Source organism: Alnus glutinosa, chromosome 1 (assembly GCF_958979055.1).
Source record: "Alnus glutinosa chromosome 1, dhAlnGlut1.1, whole genome shotgun sequence".
In the NCBI taxonomy this organism is placed as follows: domain Eukaryota; kingdom Viridiplantae; phylum Streptophyta; class Magnoliopsida; order Fagales; family Betulaceae; genus Alnus; species Alnus glutinosa.
In genome coordinates this window covers 41803269-41825910 of record NC_084886.1, presented here as the reverse complement: position 1 = coordinate 41825910, position 22642 = coordinate 41803269, and the positions used below count along the sequence as shown (strand labels likewise).

Here is a 22642-nt window from a genome sequence, read left to right as displayed (position 1 = left end):
AAACGACATGTTATTTAAGCTATTAAAAAAATATATATAATTAAAAAATATTTATTTCTCACGTGCAATGAAAAAGTGTAAGAAATTTATATCCATAAGAAAATTAGTAAATAGTTGGAATAGTATTGTCTTAGGTGACCTTACTTAAGCCTTTGGTTTAGGCTCATGCAAGCTAATAAGCAATAGTAACCAATCAAAATTTAGGATTTTGTCCTCATCAATTATATTAGAATTTACATATTTAATAATATATATATATTGATGAGAGTTGGTGTATTTTTTTCTTGATAATTAGGTAGATTAGATTATTAGATATGTGAAAGGATGTGAACTGAAAGAATTTGCTTTGTACCCGTCGCCAAACCTGTAAATAATAATATTATTATAGTTGCTGCTAGCTAGAGAAAGGGACATAAAAGCTTAATTAAGCAGTTTTCATGGCTATTTCAATGCAAATCATTGTTCATTATATCTGCTAATTTTTAATTATTTCATGGTGTTAATGTCAATTTTACATGCTGCTAATGTTGAGGAATGTCACGAATCAAGGACCGTACGTGTGCTACGATGTGGTGCTCTGCTGAGATGGACATATTCTTTATTTTTATTTTTTTTCATTTTTTATTCCACCTGGAAGATAATTGATAAGCCTATCAGAACCGAAATAATTCAAAGATGAAGATTGACGAAGATAAAGATGAAGAAATTTCAATGGAGAATGTTGATCGGGATGTGATAAAGATATATATAATAACAATGTATACCCTGATAAAATATAATAAATAAAAAAATAAAAAATTAAAGCTTTTCAAGTTTTTGGAGGAGAGAGATGAGAGGTGCATATTTTATATTTACAGGGGGTGCATATTCGTACTTGTGACAGTACTGCTTTCAAGCTTGTCGACAAAAATTAAATGCCACCTCACCTACCAACAACTACACAACCGAGGAAAACTATCATTAATTGACAAGATGGGCTTATGTAGATTTTTTATTTTTTTATTTTTTGAGATTACAAACCACAGACAGTAATTGGGATGAAAATTACATTAATAAACATATAAAAAGAGCTCCAGAACTTAAAAAAAAAAAAAAACAAGTCTTAAAACAGCCTATTTAATGGAAGTAAACACAAATTAAAAGAGAATGTGTCAGATGAAAGACAAGGCCTTATAAATTTTTGAGATAAACGTTAAGAAAATTGACCGTCAGTTGATATGGTAAATGATTGGCTTATTTGAATTTGCAGGGCAAAGAAGTGGGTTAAGATCCTTTATAATTTTTTTTAAAAAAAATTAGATTGTCAAATTATGTGAATTAATATATTTTTTTACATTAAATAATGTGAAAAATACTACATATTAAATATATGATATGTTATTGAAACTTTTCTCACTTTAAAAAAGATGTTTTTTTCCTTATTAAACCAAAAACAATTTTTTGCTATAAGCTTTTATACAATATAAAATATAAGAATCTATAAAAATATACTCAATTCTCATTATTAAAATGTCATATTTTTAATATATAACATTTTTTATGCCGTTCTATACATGAAATGGCATAAATTAACATAATTTAAAAATTTACATTTTTTAAGATAAATTTGCATTTTTTAAGATATACCCATTATAGGGAGGGCAGATCGGAATGAAAGCAACCATGCCATGCACTGCACTCAAATGCACTGGTTGTTGAAAGGAAATGAATGGAGATGGATGGTGGAGGTGTGGCCCCTCGAGAAAAAGTGATGTTGAAGTGTGTGTAAAGATCTAAAAGTACTTTCGCTTAGAAGACAGCTGTTAGGTTTCTTTTTTCAAAACCCCATATGATTTCTGTCTTTGGTTATTGTTAACGTTGCTGTGGAATTTGGCTTTCTCCCATGAAAAAATCTCAAGTGTTATTGGGTTGGCACCGACTCCACCAGCCAACACAACTAACCATGCATTTCTACCTGTTGAGAGGAGAAGGTTCAACCGTTCATGGATCAAAGTGTCAAACGACGAAACGTCTTCAATGTCTCGACGCTTCTTTGCTACAAGTCTGAACAAAAATTGTCAAAACTGGCTCCTCCTCGTATTTGTCAGAGTTCATATCATAAGATGCTTGAAAATAAGCTTTTGCTTTTACCACCGTTCCATATAAAACGGATGACGTAAGACGTCAATTACAAAATACACAAGACAAATGAGAATTCTTTTTAATTATTTGAAAAAACAAGTGACTGTGAAAGACCACTTATAAGATCCACCTGACCGGATAAGTGATTTGACAACCTAATTTTTATTTGATCAGATAGGTCCTATAAGTGATCTTTTACAATCACCTAACCAAATTCTATTGGACAAATAATTTGAGTAGATTCCAATTCGTTGCAAGTTGATTCATCTGCAAGTCTAGACAAGAGCCTCATAAATTAACTGGAAACTGACGTTCAGAAACTTGTGAAAAAAAAGAATTGATATAGACTTTTGTCTTGTGGTTTAATTCCAACCTTAATTGGATTCACTTGGGGTCTGTCTCCAGCCATTAATTGGAGTTCACTATCATCTTTCCATTCCATTTCTACATTCATCCCTATTTTTTATACATCCAATTAGAAATCTCGCATCAATTGGTATCAGAGCCATGTCGACCCAAAAGGACCAAATCGAAAAGCTGGAAACTGACGTTCAGAAACTTGTGGAAGAAAATACCAAAAGGTTTGCAGATGTGGACAAAGCATTGGAGAGTATTGCAAGTTCAATTAAGGAGTCATCAATTGGTATCAGAGCCATGTCGACCCAAAAGGACCGAATCGAAAAGCTGGAAACTGACGTTCAAAAACTTGTGGAAGAAAAGAATTGATATAGACTTTTGTCTTGTGGTTTGATTCCAGCCTTAATTGAATTCACTTGGGGTCTGTCTCCAGCCATTAATTGGAGTTCACTATCATCTTTCCATTCCATTTCTACATTCATCCCTATTTTTTATACATCCAATTAGAAATCTCGCATCAATTAATAATCATAATCTACCAAACCCTAAGGATCGGTTCCTATCAGAGGATTTCATTTCCACAAGGCCGAGCAGTAATGGAGAAAGAAAAAAAAAGAGAGAGGGAGAGAGAGAGCACAATTTCCCAAAAGATGTCGAATATGTTATGTCCACTCATAACAATTTACCATTTACAGTTGGTGTAGGCTGGCAAGGGTTAAAGCAAAAGACTTTAATGGGTATTACAAAGAACCAATTGGATATACAGACAAGTGAGACAACAAACAATGCCCAGAACATAGGAATGGTGGACAAGAGGCAAAATTTTCTCTGATGAATTAATGCCAACACAAAGTTCTCTCCCTTGACCAAGTCTACTAATGCAAACTAAAATCATACCTTCATTAAATAGAATAAGATTAAGATTCCCTCACCCTTTAATAGAGAAAAATGAAACTGAAAAAGCTGAGCCGCAGCTGAAAGAGGAAATATATGAGAATAAACGGGAAAAAAAGAGAAGAAAATGGCGATCATAAAGAGGACTGAAAAGGCACCACATTAGTTCCATGGATCATCCCAGCCTTTAGGTCCATCTCTTTTAACAAAATCAATTATGGCCAGGACAGCTTCATCGATTCTGTTAGAGAGGGAGTGATTCCCATGTTCGATTTCAACTTTCTCTGCCCCACCCATTGCTCTGCACAATCTGCATGAGTTCAAAAGTTAATGACAAGTGCATTTGATCAAATCAAAGATCTCTCTCTCTCTCTCTCTCTCTCTCTCTCTCTCTCTCTCTCTCTCACATCACACATCCGTACGCACACCCGCACACATTATAGTAGTGACAATGGTACTGTTTCAGACAAGTATGTCATCAACTGAGACCAACCGTCAATGTCTCAACGACCAACTTGCAAAATTTTCAAAGTGAAAAAGATATTAACAAAATCGTGAGCAAAAAAGTAAACGGCAGCAAGAGTTTCAGTCTTACCTTTCAACCAATGCCTTCTTGTCAACATACTCCGGCACGTATTCATCGGCCATGGAATAGATCACCTGCAGAAAACCAATGAGAAAACTAAATTGAACAGGATAATACCATGCACTATACAAGGACATGGCATCCTTCTGGTTTTAAGGCAAACAAAATGCTTGCATGTTGCAAGAGGTAAGGACGCTGATTATATAGTCTATAGTTACTAAGTTGATTTCTTAAGATACATTCCTATACATTTATTTATTTTGGTGTGGTATCTATCCCCAAAATATAGATCGACTAATTGCAAAAAGAAAATGTTTTATCCCAAATACAACCAAACAGTTCATTTATTTAATTCATGAAAATATTGGATGAAGTTTCTCTTCATATTGGTTATAAATTTATACTGCATCTAACAAGAGAATTCAAGAAGGCAAATCCATACCTGGCAAGGTGTGTTGGACATGTGGCCGAGTCTCATTCGCAGCTGGTCATCGCTAAGGTCAGAACTGAACATGTCATCGTCCCCCATATATGCACAAAGGGAGTGATACCTATAGCGTAATTTGCATTTTAGAAAAGGGAGCAGTATCATTTAAAATCACACGTATGCAGTAGCAGTGTATTGTGCCGATTACCTTATGAGGCAGTAGAAATTGCAGACACATCAAAAGAGTGATTACAACTTGCGAAATTTTCTGTGTTTTACTATTCTTGTTGCCTCCAATACTCGGGATTTTTACTCACGATACATGAGGCAAATCATGACTAGATTCCCAACTACTTGTATTCTGTTTAAGCCAATCTACAAATATTTTTTTATCTTATCAATAAATACTACCCACGATGATATCTAAACTAACCCGCAGATTTGGACAATTGTAGTAATAGAGCAGCAAACGGTTAGTATGTAACAGGTAGGTTCATGCAGGTTCAGGGACTCTAGCATTCACCTTCCAAAATTGATAATCAGGAGAGAATAAGTACAATGAGATATATATGTTGTGTCAGAACAAACTGATGGGATTGTACAAAGGTATAGACATCTTAATTCTTACCTACTTAGGCTCAGATTCTCCAAACACTATTTCATGCAGACTTTGTCACACAGTAGAGCTGGGTTGCCAACCACAGAACAGCCATGGTTTCATTATTGCAAAATCAGGAGTGCTCTTCCACCTAACTAGAATCAGGAATCATGATTGTGTTCTCTTTCTTCATTCTGAAAATTTTTAGAAGCTTATAGATAAAGTCTGGTCCAATTTTTTCCATATTAAGATCATCTATGGTGCTGCTAAAATTTAGCCAATTGATATAAGAAATTTGCTTAGGTTTTTAAATCATGATCCGCAGGAAATGCTATCCATGAAGCTTTTGATACTTGTAGTTCAAAAAAAAAAAATGATAAGTCCTATTATTATCATTAATTAAGCACAAATGAACACAACCCTAATACACAGGGAGTATACAAGAGAACTCCTAATCTGAAGAAAAAGAAGAACAAAAACTCCAAGAATCTGCAATACTAGAAACAAGCAACTTATGATGGGCAGATATCCAAGTATAAAAAGTGTTGACCATAATCTTCCGTAACTCTGTCTCCGAAGTCTCTACATCTTCAAAGCTCCAAGCATTCCTCTCGCGCCAAATACATCACATCAAACACAATGGAGCCAACCTCCATACTTCTATAACTGTACCACGTCCAACTTGTCCTCCCCAACTGACAAACAAATCGATCACCCGTCTAGACTAAACCCACTCTACACCAACCAAGTTAAGAATGGAACTCCATAAATCCCTTGCTACTTCACAATGAATCAGTAAGTGATCAATGGATTCACCACTATACTTGCGCATGCAACACCACTCAACCACCACAACATTCCTCTTTCTCAAATTATCAAGCGTCAATATTTTCCCTCATGTTGTACACAAAAAATGCCACTCGAGGAGCCTTGACTCTAAATATACTCTTCCAAGGAAAAGAGGATCCATTCTTGCTAGTTAAACACTTGATAAAAATGACTTCATTTCAAACTTTCTCCATTTAGATAGACTCCGTCCTATTCTATCCTCCTCTCCTCATCTTAGTTTGAAAGAATACAACCTCTCAAAGAAATATACTACCACCTCCACCTCTCAATCCTAAACTGGCCTAGTAAAAATTGCATTCCACTGAATAATCCCTTCTCGAAACTGCATGTTATGCGCCACACACGCATCATTTCTTTGAGCAATACTAAACAAGGCCGGATAAGATATCTTCAACGGACTATCCTCACACCACATCATGCCAAAAACTAACCTTTGACCCATCCCCCACCTCAAATCTAACAAATTCAGAAAACTTTTCCCAACCCTTCTAATATGTTTCCTAACTCCCACTCCAAATGTCTATGTTACCTCCTTAGAGCACCAACCTCCCAATATGCTATCATATTTAGTTTCTATCATCAATCTCCACAATGCCTCTCTATCCATAGCATACCGCCACAGCCACTTTCCTAAAAAGGCTTGATTGAATTGAATAAAATTTCTAACTCCCAACCCACCTGATTTTATTGGAGTGCAAATCCTTGCCCAATTCACTAAATGGAATTTAAACTCATCCCCAATACCACTCCATAAAAAAATCCCTTTGAAGCCTGTTGGCCACTCCCACTGGAATAGGGGAAAGAGACATGTAATATATAGGTAGATTGGATAGAGTATTCTTGATCAAAGTCAATCTACCACCTTTAGATAGATAAAGTTTCTTCCATCCAGACAACCAACGTTCCATTTTTTCAATAATTCCATTCCAAATAGAAGTGGCCTTAGAGCATCTCTAGCAGTATTAGGTAAAATACCTATTCAAAAAGAGCAATTATTTACTTTAGCTAATTTTTTTCTTTACATACTCCAACAAATTCTCTATTCTCTTCTCTACTTTCTTTTAAATATTATTTCTCATTCTTTTTTTATTATTAATTTCTATTTTTTTTTTTTTATAAGTAATGATAGTTTTATTGAAAGCGTAAGGCGCCCCTACGTACACTAGAAGTATACAACAGGAAACACCTAACTAGAAAGCGAAAAAGAAGCAAGAAATTCAGCAAAGCTGATAGATAAAGGGTACAAATAAGCCATCGACCAGACATACAAGGTATGGAGAAACAACTCTAGCACCTCCTCTAGGGAGCTCTCTAAATTCTCAAAATACCTAAGGTTTCTCTCTCTCCAAATACACCAAAAAAGGCAAATAGGCACCATCTTCCATGAAGTAGCGCTCCCAGATCTCCCAGACTTCCACCAACAAGCAACTAAGTCAAGCACACTCCTAGGCATGACCCACGAAATACCAAAGCGGGAGAAAATGTTGTTCCAAAGAGTTGAGGCTAGATCGCAATGCAGAAGGATATGGTCCACTGATTCCCCATCCCGCTTGCAAAGACAACATCTATCCACAATAATTATGTGCCTCTTCCTAAGATTGTCCAAGGTAAGAATTCTACCTAGAGTTGCAGACCAAGTGAAGAAGGCTGCCCTCGGGGGAGCCTGAGACCGCCACACACACTTCCATGGGAACCACGTACCTCCAGAACCCATCATAGAACCAAAATATGACTTCACCCCGAACACACCTTTCTTGGACGGGACCCATTTGAGACAATCAGCCCTCTCAAAGTTCACCTTGGTAGCGCCCAGCACCTGGAAGAAAGAGGCAAAAACATCGACTTCCCAATCATGAGCCTCTCTAATAAAGCTCACGTTCCATTGAATGGACCCACCCAAACTCTCCAAATTATCAGCCACTGACGCATCCTTCACCCGAGCAATGCCAAAGAGATCAGGAAACACTTCTTTCAGAATCGAATCTCCACACCACAAGTCATGCCAAAATCTAATCCTGCTCCCATCCCCCACCTCAAATCTAAGGAATTTGGAGAAATTCTCCCATCCTTTCCTTATAAACTTCCACAACCCTACTCCAAACGCCCCAGCAACCTCTCGAGAGCACCACCCACCCCACAAACTTCCATATTTGGAATCCACCGCGACTCTCCACCAAGCATCTCTATCCATGCCAAAACGCCATAACCATTTACCTAGCAATGCTCGATTGAACTGAACCAACTTCCTAATGCCCAGCCCCCCATTCGAAATAGGAGTGCAAACCTTCTCCCAACTCACCAAATGGTATTTAAAATCTTCACCCATTCCACCCCAAAGAAAATCGCGTTGCAACTTCTCAATGCGAGAAGCAACACTCACCGGTATAGGGAACAAAGACATGTAGTACGTAGGCAAGTTAGAGAGTGTACTCTTGATAAGGGTCACTCTCCCTCCCTTAGAGAGGTATAACCTTTTCCAACTAGCCAACCGTTTTTCAACCTTCTCAATAACTCCATCCCAGATACGAATAGACTTGTAAGGAGCCCCCAATGGAAGACCCAGATACATCACAGGCAAATGAGCAACTTCACACTCTAAAATCTCGGCTAACCTTCCCACATGAGCGACATTCCCCACTGGAATAATGCTGGATTTGGCCAAGTTAACCTTAAGACCCGATACAGCCTCAAATAAGAGCAAGAGACCTCGCAAAGACCGAATCTTTGAGGAGCTTGCATCACAGAAAATCAAAGTGTTATCAGCGAACAAAAGGTGGGAAAAAGAAGCATCGCCCACTCTGAAACCATCCAACACACCCCCACTCACTGCCGCAGTAATCATCCGACTCAACGCCTCCATAACAAACACAAACAACAGGGGGGACAAAGGGTCTCCTTGCCTAAGGCCACGCGAGCTGCTGAAAAAGCCATATGGTGAGCCATTAACTAGCACCGAAAACTTTGCAGAAGAAATGCACCGAGCTATCCACGAACACCACTTACCCCCAAAGCCGCATCTCCTCAACATATACAACAGAAAATCCCAATTGACGTGATCATAAGCTTTTTCTAAATCCATTTTGCAAACGACTCCCGGCTCCCTTGATTTAATACGACTATCAAGGCATTCATTTGCAATAAGGATTGGATCAAGAATCTGCCTCCCTTTGATGAACGCACTCTGGGATTTGGAGATAACCTTATCCATGACCGTCTTCAATCTGTTGGCCAAGACTTTAGCAATAATCTTGTAGATACCTCCTACAAGGCTAATAGGCCGGAAATCTTTGAGAGACAAGGCTCCTGGAGTCTTAGGAATAAGAGAAATAAAAGAAGCATTCAAACTCTTCTCAAAAACTTCTCTAGCATGAAACTCAGAAAAAACCTCCATAATGTCCAATCGCACCACCTCCCAACAAGCTTGGAAAAAAGCCATTGTGAAGCCATCCGGACCCGGCGCTTTGTCGCCATTCAAAGCAAACACTACCTTTCTAACTTCCTCCTCCTCAAAGTCTCTCTCCAACCACCTAGCTTCTGACTCTAAAATGGCATCAAAGGAAAGATCATCCAACCGCGGCCTCCAACTGTGCTTCTCAGAGAAGAGATCTTGATAGAATTGAACCACATGCTCCCCTATCTCTGCCGGATTAGAAGAAATGGAATCTCCAATCAATAAGGAATCAATAGAATTATACCTCCTGTTTGAATTGGCTATAGAATGGAAGAATTTTGTGCATTTATCTCCTTCTTTCAACCACCTCACCCTGGACTTTTGCCTCCAGCATACCTCCTCCAACAGTAAGCATCTCTCTAACTCACTGACAATCTCCAGCTTCTTTTGAATTTCCTCCTCAACCAAAGCCCTACTGTCTTCCACTGTCTCAACCGCCTAAAGCTCCTCAAGAAGCTTTCTCTTGTTCCTCTCCACATTACCAAAGACCTCTACATTCCAAGTCTTCAAATTCGATTTGAGGGCCTTTAGTTTACAAGCAAGCACAAAGCTAGGAGAGCCATGAAAAGAGAATGAATCCCACCATTGTTTCACCAACCCCACAAAACCATCCACCTTGAGCCACATATTCTCAAACTTGAACGGCCTCCTTCTTGCAGAAGAGTGAGCACAATCGAGGAGAATAGGAAAATGGTCAGAGAAAAGGCGGGGAAGCCTCTTTTGAGACGCCTCAGGAAACCTATCTTCCCAACCAGGAGAGACAAGAAAACGATCAATTCTGGACCAAACAGGAGGATCACAGGAAATCAACCACGTAAAAGAACCTCCAACGAGCGGAAAATCCATAAGGCCCTGGTCAGAGATAAAATCACAAAAGTCCCTCATGGCAGACACACTACCATCTCCAGATCTTTCGCTAGGGAACCTAGTAATATTGAAATCTCCCCCTATACACCAAGGCAAACTCCACCAACTCATGATCCCAGCCAGCTCCTCTCAAAGACCCCTCCGATCAACCCTGCAATTCGGACCATACACGCCCACAAAACCCCACTCAAAGTGATCATCAACATTCCTGAAAGAAACTGCAAGTGTGAAGCTCCCCACGCACACATCCACCTTTTCCACCACCCTCTTATCCCACATGATAAGGATACCCCCTGAAGCCCCACTAGCATCCAACCAACACCAATCCACATAATTACACCCCCAGAGACTACGCACAAATTTCCTAGAAGGATCCTTAACTTTTGTTTCTTGGAGGCAAACAAGATCCACCTTCCAATCTCTGAGCAAATTACAAATCCTTAAGCGTTTACTCCTATTATTCAGCCCCCTTACGTTCCAAGAAAGAATCTTCGGCTTCATGACACTACTACTAGCCCCCTTGCCCTCCTCTTGCCGCTAACCAAACCGGAACCTTTAGCATCATAGTTAATAGAGCTCTCCAAATTTTTAATCTCCCTCTTACCTTTCGTGCGTCCTTTACCCAAGCGACGCTCCTCTTTCCTCTCCTCTTCTATACAAGTAAGGAAAGCTAACAATTGCAATTTATGCCCCACGTACGTCATCCCAACAATGGGGTAAATTTCGTTAGCACTCTGCATCACCCAGTCCGAGTACCCCAAGCCACCCAAGTCTAGAGAGTAGGCATTGAGAGGAGAAACCACATCACCAGCCCCTCCCCCCTCCTTGAACTCCACCCAACCAGCACCCCCTGGAGTAAAGCTGCTAGAGTCCTCACCCACCACTCCAACCTGCAGACCAGGGGACACTGAGTCCACCACTGGCCCCCCCCATCCACTCACAACCTTCCCCTCCAGCACTGCCAGGGCATGGAACAATCTCCATATCCACCGTTTCATGCCCAAACACATCCCCTGTCAACTCCCGAGACACGCTCAGCAAATTCACACTCCTCAGCTGCGAAGATGTCGAGTCCTTCACCCTCACCAGACCACCCTCTAGACACAAGACAGGGACATCACTGCCTTTCACCTGCTCCTGCTACGGAAAAGACTTCTTCCCTACTGCACCGAACCCAACTGTCATCTCCCCCTCCCTCCGCTGACCCGGCCCCTCCATCTGCACCGCCTCTGCCTCCTCCTGCACCTCAGAGCTTCAGAGGGGCAAGAAGCAACTATCCAAGAGCCTAGGCTGTCCTTGAAGCTGCTCTGCACCTACACCCGGAGATGGATTCGATATCGGAGAGTCAGCGACTAGTCTCTGAGGACTGATCAGAGAACCAATCCCCTGTGCGTCTGGCTCTGTGACTACCGACACCAGCGCAGAAGACTCCCTCACCGGTGAACGCTGTTGGCCGTCGAGAGAGGAATTGGCGGCGACATGTTCCAGAGCCGGAGCCCACGTAGAGGACGAAGCCCCTGGCGTGAAGGTCCCGGCTTCCAAGCCCTGAGTCGAAGCAGCCCCATGAAGAAGCACCGAACTCGCATGGGCCCAAGGGGGGCGGGAGCCTGGAACCACCTTAGCCCTCCACTCCATAGCCTGGTCTGGACATTCCAAGATTCCTTTTCCTTTGGAGGCCCCGGCTGATTTGGATACTGCACTGGTATTCGCTTTGGGCATCAGTTTGGATTTGGGCCGAGCCACTCTGAAACCCACCACTCGGGCCCTAGAAGAAGCTGCACGACCCAGACCATCTCCATCAACCAAGGCCAAACCCTTCAGACAAAAGTCAATCTCCTTTTGCATCCTTTCTAACGACTCTCTGAGGGCACCCACATCGAGACTTACACCAGAATGGCTATAGCGTGCTGCAGGGAGAACCGTAGCTTCAGCTGCACCATGCCTAATGTCAGACGACCTTCCCAACGCCACAGAGGGTCTAGCCTGAGCCGGTGTCGCAAACGGAGCCGTAACCGGAACCGGCGCTGTCTCACCCGCCGCTGCTCCTTTCCTCGCCATGTCCTTCGGAATCGTCTGCATGGGCACACGTTGCCGATTCACAGGAGCCCATGCATGGGAGATCTTTTCCTCAGTACATATCCGCTTCGCCGGAATAGACTCCAGAGTGTGATGCTCTTTCGCCAGACAAAAAGCATCACTCTTTGCCGGGTAATGACCACCCTTCATCCCCACAGAGCTTTCGCTTACCCATCTCGGCACTCTAGCTACAGGGCCGTTAATCTCTCCAAAAGGTGCTTCCAGCGAGGATGCATTCAAGGCCAAAACCTCAGCATAACTCCTCCTCCCTCTATGTAACGCGCGAACCTCCGAATCATCCTTCCTGGCTCTGGCACCGGCTCTTAGATACTCAGAAACCAGGCGTAATTCCTCTCGAAAGCTTATCCAGCCTTTCCCGGCCCTTCCCTCCGGGATGAAGATCGAGTCCTTCCTTCGATACCCATTAAATTCTTCTATAACCATGAATCCTCCATGTCTGTTGAATTGCCGTTGTGCAATGATCCGCGGAAATCCATGCCGAGACTGATCCCAAAACACTCAAGAGTCTGTCACGCACACCAGGGACTCGAGGATTTTAAGCAGCCAGGCTAACTCCGTTCTATCCAACAATTTCGACCTTTGTCTGCCCTTACAACTCTCCTTAATTCGAACCCCTGATTCTCCTCCTACTACCACCACTTCAAAGTCTTTAGCTTCCACCGACCAGCTGCTCGAGAATCCCATTCTCAACCTCCTACGACCACGAACACACCTTTCCTTTAATCTGGCTTCATCAACCATTCAATTTTTTAGTTTCCTATTTCTATTTTTATATAATACCTATGGCCAATTTCACAACCAAAGACTCCCCATACACAACCATCATCACCATTTTCACCTCACTTTCAGCCCATGGTCCAATATTCCCATTTAGACCCAACCTCAAACGCCACCATTTTCAAATCAGCCCCATGGTCAGCCACTGCACCATCTTCATCATCTACTACCACCACTTCAAATACTCAATCCCATCATTTTCATCCAAGCTTCTGATGCCTCCATAACAACCACTTCACTCCACCTTCCTCAGTCACCAAACTCCATCTCTACACCGACGACAAAACAACGAATCCTAGCCCGTGCTCTGCTTCGCCAGTAAAGACAGTGCGAAGCCTAGCCCGTGCTCTCTCTCTCTCTCTCTAAATCTGAATCCCTCAGCACATCACTCTCTTCTTCGCCTTCCTCTCTCAATTTCCTTATCAAAAAAATTCCTAATATAGTCCCCTTCAGGTGCTCAATTACCAATCTTTCTTTGTGTGTGCGTGTGTGTTTGTGTTGCCCTAATTTCTCACTCTCCTTGTTCAGTGTATTGTGGCATAGGCGATAGGAAAACAGCTAGAGGAAAAGTTTCACAAATTGAGAAACAATAAACAACTAAAAAGTAACATTGAGAAACAATAAAATATTTATCTAGTGTGCAGCAGTGAATAGCCAGAGGTTGCTATTCATGTAGCACAAATTGCATTTTACCTACTCTCTACCTAATTTGCTGGAGATGCTCTAATGAATTACTCTACATATGAAGCCCAAAATGTAAAGTATATTGTGTTTTGTTTATAAGTTCTAACTAACCTAATGTCATGTGTACTGTGAGGAATACCCTCAATAAGGTTGATAGGCCACAACACACGTAAAACTCAACCCAAAGTATGTGATGTAATGATGGAGCTTGCATCCACTACAATGAACATGGTACATGGAGATGACGAGGTGGTTACACGAGCAGATGTGCGCCTAAACAGAAAGGAGAAGTTATGAGCATCGTGAGTAATTTGTGGAAAACTGCTATTGTATATAGTTGAGTGGAATAGGAGGAATAGGAGTTATTTTGTGACGCATATTGTTTTTTGGACTGTGTTGTGGTATACTCCTGCCCCAAGAGGAGTTATTTCTAACACTCGTTGCTTATCTGTTTCTCTCTGTTTTTTGCTCATTCTTGAGTTTCGCTGGTTTACTTTGATTGGAACCCCATCAAATGTCTTAGACAGTTCAAAGCCTCTGCAAATTTAAAAACTGAAAAGGAAACAAAAAGAGCTTTGAAGTTTAAAATCTTAAGTAAATATGAAGATTTCCAGAAAAGGGTCCACAAAGCCAAAAATAAAACTAGCTTGGCTCAGTTCAGTTCAGTTCAACATCACAAATATGAACACAATCAAATGCAAGAATCAAGAAGACAAACCAAATACTGCAAACATGATCACTAATAGATGACTCGTGCTAAAATTTCAATTGAAGGGATTCACATTTTGGACTGAAATAGTAATAAAGAAAAAGAATATATTATGAAGATAAGCATCAGCGCTATCTAACAATAACCAATTCCAATTGTATCTCGTTAGTCCAAAAAGCAATAATATGGTCATATACCAACCTAGAAGCAGTGATTGGGGCAGTTGAGTCTGCTTCCCTTGGCAGTAATTCTGACCCCCGGCCTTCACTTATCATGGTAGAAGCCAAGTCAATCATAGCAGCTGTTTCTGGAAGAGTTGCTCTATATTCCCGATCACTGACTGGAGCCTGAACATCCAATTGCCATTATGACAAAGGCTGCATTTAAATGCACAACTTGTAGACAATGCAAGAAATAAAACACTGATAAAGGCAAGAATAAGTAACTTCACACATCAATCATCAGACATCAAAAGTGAAGGGTCTGTACAAGCAGAAGCCTATTAAAGCCATCCAGCTTTGGCCTGAATGTGTGCCATTCCCTGTACAACTAAGAATAGTCTTTAAAACCTCCTCTCAAATGGCATCACCATCAATAACTAAGACATCCCCCACCTAGAGACGAGAGATCTTTTTTTATAAGAGTAATATCATTAGAAAAATGCAAAGCACAGTCAAGTACACAAGGAGTATACAAGAGAAGCGTCTAAGAAGGAGAGGAAAAAAAGAAAATAAAATCATTAAAGCTAATCACTAATGGAGCTAGGAACGTAGCAGGTCCAAGAGAACAAAGAAAAAAGAAAGAAAGTAATGAGCTCCTCAATCGTCATTTCTTTGTCCTCGAAATTTCTATCATTTCGTCCCTCCACAAGCACCAAAAAAGGCAAGAAGGAACCATCTTCCACACAATAGCACTCCGAGAGCGACCACTCGTTCACCAGCAAGCAAATAAATCTACCACCCGAAAAGGCATAACCCAAGGCAGACTGAAGCAGCAGAAGATAGCATTTCATAAAGCGTGTGCAACCTTTTTTTTTTTTTTTTATATAAGTAAGAACTGTTTTATTAAAAATCACGTGCAACCTCACAATGGAGAAGAAGGTAATCCATAGACTCCCCATTCATTTTGCACAACAAAACTTATCAATCACAATGACATGCCTCTTTCTAAGATTATTCAAGGTAAAGATCTTCCCTAGCGCCGCTGACCAAGCGAAAAAAAACCACTTTTAAAGAAACCTTGGTTCGCCAAATACTTTTCTAGGGGAAATGAACTACCTCTTTGCAAGTAAAGACCTTATAGAAAGATCTAACAACAAAGTTCCCTTTGTGAGAAGGAGACCACCAAAGCTAGTCTTCCCCTTCACTTCCCACTCTAAAGGAATACAACAAGGTGAAGAAGGAAGCCAATACGTCTACCTCCCAGTCGTGGGCCGCTCGAATAAAGCTAACATCCCACTTAAAGGAACCACTCTCCGAAATCAAGTGAGCTGCAATGAGCGCATCCTTATCACGAGCTATGCCATACAAAACTGGGAAAGCTTCCTTGAGGGACATCTCTGCACACCACACATCATCCCAAAATCTTATCCTATACCCATTTCCCAAAATAAATCTTGTATGACTACAAAACAAACTCCACCCCTTCCTTCAATGTGCATGCATAAATGATAAGTCTTAAAAAATAACCAAATAATTTTTGGATATTATCATGTCAATTTCACAATCTCCTTGGACTCACATCAATCTTCATGCATATGTCCTTCAAATTACAAATGGATTGTTCCCAGCAGGAAATTTTGCATTTAGCCTGGCCAATGAACTGTCATTCTTATAACTTTGGCTAACGCCCAACAAGATAATTGTTCTTCTCAGTCCATATATAACACCCCATTCTTATTATGTAGCCTACCTGCTACAGAGAGAGTATACTCTTTTCTCTACCTATATAAAAAAGAACCAATTCTTCCTGTGTACCAGTAAGGTGGTAGAAAAAGGTCATACTCATCACAAATTTCATCATCCGCTGCGAACAAGGCACCCACTAGGCAATAAGGCACTATCCACAAACCAATGGACAGTTGGACACATAAAATGTGTTGTGCAAAAGACCACAATTACGGTAAATAAGATAAAACAATCAAGTACAGGAACACCAAAATTTTACGTGGTTCCCTCAATGTAAGGTATGTCCAAAGGCGGAGGCAATTACGAAGAAATTCGCTAACAAAGATGGAATACAAATAGCAAAGACGAAACCACTCAGAACCCAAAGCCCTGATGCACCAAAATCTCACTATTACATAAAAGAGATTCCTCCCCAAACAAGAAAACAAAAAAAAATAAACGTCTCTTTTGCTGGGACAAAAGGCGGCTGGCCTCTCTTGTTCTCTCTCACTGTTGCACTGCTTGGGCTCTTTCTCTCCACACTCTCAATTTCCCCCGCAGCGCTTATATCCAAAGACTCTTTCACGCAGCTCATGAAAATAAAAAAGAAAAAGAGGCTTTTATAGAAAAACAAGGTCAGTTGAAAAAGGAGAAGTCCTCTCCTTCAATAAGTAATTGTGGCTGGACCCACCAAATTGTTGGTTCAAGTCACATGCACATCAACAAAATGGAATATCATGGAAAAGAAAAGTTTGCTTTCTAAAAGAATATCACACACGCAAAAATTTTATAGACAAGAATTAAGTAGATGGACTGCCACACTTCTTATTAGAAGAAGTAAACAATGATCAAGTTAACTCAGATCATCTCAACTATTCAATTTTGGCACATCAATTTTGTATTGTCATTGCACCTTCAAGTCTCAAAAATCTCAAGTTGGCTACTTAAAGATTATATCGACATTGCATTCAATTGAGCGCCATAAATTGTTGAAACTAGTGGAACGTAATATCCCCATCCGAGTACCTCAATGACCACCTATTTGCCAATATCCCACAATATTCCACTAAGTGAGCCAAAGTTGCCACCAGAAAAGAGCCAACTGGGCAAGGATCAGAGTTAGCTCTTGATAAAAATATATCTTGCAAAACTATCCAAGAAGACACCTCTTATTTTGAAATAAAATATCTTTACAACCACATTTCAAATTAATTTAAAACTTATACTGGGTTCTGAGATAGGTGTTCATGATTAGTATAGAAGAAAATGTTGGAAGCCAAACATACACTTAGATGAAAAGATAGACTTCAATTTTTTAATTTCAAACTAAGTATTTCACTTCTAGCATCTCACATTTCATAACCTTCCACTTCTGTTTCATTTGATCTACAAATGTTCATATTATTATTGATTTGAGGTTATATCTCACCTCCATTAATACACATGTTCTAAGCAAATTTTCCCTATAGCTATAATATCTTGCAGCAGTGACACAGTAGCACCACTAAATGGCAACTGCTACCAAGTGCGCAGACCCAGGATTTAGATGCAAAGATTAAACAAGGTCAACAAGAATAAGCCTCTGTCATTAGCTAAAAGCTACTCATTCATTGCAGAAACTCATACAAACATCAAGATGCCACAACGTTTTTTTTTTTTAATGATGAGGAACCCTTCTAAGGCAGGGCTACTTTGTTTACCCACCCATCTCGGGTAAACCTCGAACCCGTGCAAAGTGTCTCCTCCACACGAATTGGATAATACTCTGACTTGGCCAACGAGCTGGCCCCAAGGAATTATTTGCACCCAAGAGGATTTGAACCTTACACCTTATGGAAATGCCATCAAGACCAAGGCTCTTACCACTTGAGCCAACCACTTCGGGTTTCGAGATGCCACAACTAATGGCTCACTTTTAGAGAAAGAGACAGATCTTTGAAGTTTTTACATTATACGGCGCAATGGATGAGTACCTGCAAAATGGCAGCACGGACTGCTCTCGAGCATGCGGCATTTGTACGCATGTAATACACAATGTCCTACATTCATATTCAAAGAAGACGAAGGCTAACTTAGTCTTAAAAAAGCACTTGTGGCGAATGTTCAAATAAAATTCAGATCCACTTCAGTTTATAATACAACCACTACTAACCTGACAACCAGTACTATGCCCCAGTAGTACCGCACCTTCAGAATCTTCTTTGTTGATTAAATGACTGATCAGCTGATCAAGCTCCATCGCATCCTTCAAGTGTACATGGTGCAACATCGTCATTAAATAGCAAAAAGGTAATTTCGAAAGCACATACCCAAAATAAAAAGGGGGTAGACCAAGTTCAATACATTAATTTCCGAGTTAACTCAGTCTGAAATTAAAACTCAGCTGAATATCAAAATAATCTACAATCTGAATATTTGGAATAATATGTTACCATATAAAATATCCATGTCAAATGTCCACACTCACCATGAAAGGGAAATTCATATCTCCCTCTCACTTCAGGGTTTTTGCACAAGCACAATACATTAAACAATTAGAGAGGAGCAAGTGGCTTTTTATTTATAGTGTAAAAAATCCTTTTGACATGAATTTTCACATCAGCATAAACCCAAATATATATATATATATAGTTCTTCTGAAAGCATATTATCCAGAGATATACGGAGTTGCATGATCTACAATTCAAATAGAAGAAAATAACCCATCAGTCCATAGGAATAGTTGTAATACCCTATAGCAGGTCATACTGCAGGAAATAAGAACTAACAATTAGAAATCCAATTGACCTGACATCAATAACATTAAAGTAGAATAAGATAAGTTACTTGTTGCAAGCTTGAGGTGCCAAATCCACTATATGAGGATGACAGAAGCAGTTGAACAAGTGACCATTTCTCCTTATCCAATGCAATTGCAAGAGGTTCCAAGTATCTGCAAATCACATTATAAAAAGACAAATCAGGAATTTCATGTTTTTAAATTAAGTTTTGAGCATTCAAAATCATATAAAAATAGAATGGATCTTTGTAAATTAGTTGAAGAACTGGCTCTCAGTGACCATCTTGTAGAAGATAAGATCTCATTTTCACCGCAAAGAAAGACTGAGAGACATAAGTTCTTTAAGTATTCAGAAATATATATTTATATCTATAAAAATTAAAATTAAAAAATTTTTAAAAAAAAGTATTCAGAAATATATCACTTCCATCAAAGTAATTAAGTCAATGGATTAGACCAGCTATGTAAAACATACTCTGTTGCCAGAAAACCATCAGTTAATCCACCAATAAAAATTACTTGTTGTTTATAATCACCTGTTTTAAATGCAACCTGCACAGTAAGGAAAACTATCACGAGGTCATTGTGTTGAAAAATAAATGCAAGTTCACAGAAGTTTAATTCCTTCTGGGGAGCACAATCATGGGAACTGAGCCACAAATAGCAACACAAAACAGATGAAAAATGTGGGCACATGCACATGCAAACACGTTTTTTACATCATGCAAATCATGAAATCAGTGAACCACGAGATATGCTCTCTCTCTCTCTCTGCCTCTCTCTGCACCATTTTTAAATTTTCCATTATCCCAAAACTGTTTGAAGACAACCAAAATTAAAATTTTTCCCCCCAAATTTCCAAGATTAGCATTTGGACAATATAATAACACAGAATGTATGTTGTAATCAGCCCAATGAATACATTGGGTTTGAGTTGTATTTATAACAAAACATTTACAAGATGAATCTTATCAGTTCATTGTAGATAATTACAAACAGATTGAATTTAACTACAACTTATTGAAGTATCCACAATATTTGAGTTCAAACTTTGAACTGATCCTTCAATAATTCTGTTTGCTAATTCTGTTTGCTGTGGATAAGGAAGATATGTTCCAATAGACAAGACTATAACCAACAAGACACAATTAGAATTGGTAAGAATCCAAACATCCATATCTCTCTCACCAAGTATTTTTTTTTTTTGATAAGTAAAATATATTCAAAAGGCGCAAAGGGGCGCAACCCAAAGTACACAGGATGTATACAAGGAACCCCTAATGTAAAGAACATAGAGAACATCTATCTAAGAAATCAAAATAGGAACATTCATGCATTAACTTAATTCTATCTCTCCACATAAACAACATTTGAAGCATCTTTCTCTTCAGATTCGAACTCTCACCAAGTATTAAACTTAACATCAAGATGATGCTACAATCCTTGTATACATGGAAAGTGCCATGAAATAGTGTGCATATCTCTAATTTTTCTGGGGTTTTTTAGATATGTGCTTATTTTCTATATTTAAGAGATTCTCTTTTATACCCCATTTGTATTAGGGTTGCGCCCTGTGCTTTGATTGAATATACATTACTTATCTTATCGAAAAAATGTATTAAACTTAAAATCAAATCAAATCACCATCAAAGAACCCCATTAAAGAAAAAAGAATAAATTCCATGTAAATTTGACTGGTAGTGCAAATTTGAAAGTTCCTAACTTCTTTCATTCTTGGTAGTGCAAATTTGAAAGTTCCTAACTTCTTTCATTCTTGAAGCGTCCCACAACAACAACCATTTTCCTTCAGCTGGAAATGGCCCACATCAAAAACAAAACTATATTTTTTTTCACTCCCCAAATTCCAAAATTGCCAAAAACAAGACTGACCGAGTCTCATAGCAAATCATCCACTTGAACCCAAAAAGAAATCGAATAACATTTATAATTTCTCATTCCATCAAGTAATTAGATTAGAAAATGAAAGATTTTTCACGGACCTGAATGGGCTTGGGGCCGTACTTGAAGAGCACACCCCGCCACTGGTTCTTCCGCACGACCGGACCGGTGCTGTCACCGCTACCCCCGCCGGAGGCGGAGTTGCTACCCATCTTGGCGCTTGCCGGCCGTTCGGTCCGGCCGCGCACAATGCCGGAGAGCCACGACGTCGTCGTCGAGGACGAGGACGACGAAGACGAAGAAGAAGAAGAGTGGGCCGATGATAGGGACGACAAAGAAGTGGGGGAAGTGGGTGCGAGATTCATGTCAACGGCTCTGATTCACCTACCATTGTTGTCCAGATTGTTTTGGATTTGCAGAGGCCAAAGGATTAGATGTCTGACGAGGAAAGGCATGGTATCGACTATAGAGCCACAGTGTCTAGTGTCTACACAACTTGGGAGAATATTCTAAAAAGTTCCTTAAATCTTTAAGAAAATAATTTTAAGGGTTAAATCATTTATCAGTAAGTGAGATTTGACATTTTTTTTTTTTTTTTTTTTTTTTTTTCATTTTGTATCATAAGTATTGCCTCACTTTGGTTAAATCATCTTCCTGCATCTACTAAAATTACGAATTTTCACGTGAAACCGATCAAAATTTTCTTTGTCATAAGTTGTGCCACATTAAAAAAAAAAAAAAAAAATGAAAACTTTAACAACAAGAAATAATAAAGAAATAACTAAAAAAAATAAAAATAAAAAATAAAAAATGAAGGGGTTGATGAGCTCAACCACCCCTATTGGCCAATGGGAGTGGTTGAGCCATCCTTTCATTTTTCATTTTTTATCTTTTTTAATTATTATATTTTTTCCTTGATTTTGAAATTTAAATTTTATTTACTATTTTTTTTTTTAATGAGTCATATATAACGTTATAAGTTTTGATTGGTTTGACGTGAAAAATCGTTAGTTTTCTTGACGACAGATAGACGAAGGTACTACTTTCTGTATTCTGTATATACTCATAAATGAGATACCACTTAAGGGTGTACATGCGGGTGTAGATATGATTATTTGCAATATTCACATTTGCATCTGCAAAATGCGGATATCACTTTTAGATATACGTATCAAAATCATGTTTTTATAAACTATATTCGTGTAGTTATTATATGCAATTATTATCTACATATTAGGCCATGGGCCTTTTGGGATATTTTAGTTTGTTAGACATTCTTTGAGTCTCTATTATGGCATATTTTAAATGATTTCAAAAAATAATTTAGACAAATTTTTAGTATTTTGAGCTTGTTTTGAATTTTTTTTAAACCTAATCTTTTGAAAATATATTTCACATTATTTTCGTCTTTTTGCTCAAGTATGACATGAAGGATTTACCTGGCAAGAATGATGGCTTAGCAAAGCACTGGCATAGCTGGAATGCCTTTGATGTGGTAATCCATCTTCCTTCCTCGCAAGTTGAAAGCTCTGCTTCTAAGTTTTAGTTGGGAGGGGTTGTTGTTTTGGGATATTGGGTCCCTGGCCCAGCTCCAAACTATCCCCCAGGCTTGTGTTTGTATTCTCTGGAAGTGAGGGGTTCGGCCCAGTGCCTTGCCCACT

At 39.4% G+C, this 22642-nt stretch overlaps 1 protein-coding gene across 1 annotated transcript; it reads right to left on the bottom strand.

Moving 5' to 3' along the window:
* Positions 1-3117: 3117 nt before the first annotated feature.
* LOC133882009 (UPF0613 protein PB24D3.06c) lies at positions 3118-21482 on the bottom strand. The gene is made up of 9 exons (XM_062321097.1): positions 21083-21482; positions 19558-19634; positions 19130-19235; positions 18456-18548; positions 18277-18342; positions 14619-14764; positions 4401-4509; positions 3968-4032; positions 3118-3682 (listed from the first exon to the last, which is right to left on the bottom strand). Exons 1-9 carry the CDS (start codon positions 21344-21346, stop codon positions 3535-3537), a joined length of 1074 nt encoding a protein of 357 aa, XP_062177081.1. The 5' UTR covers positions 21347-21482; the 3' UTR covers positions 3118-3534.
* Positions 21483-22642: the final 1160 nt, after the last annotated feature.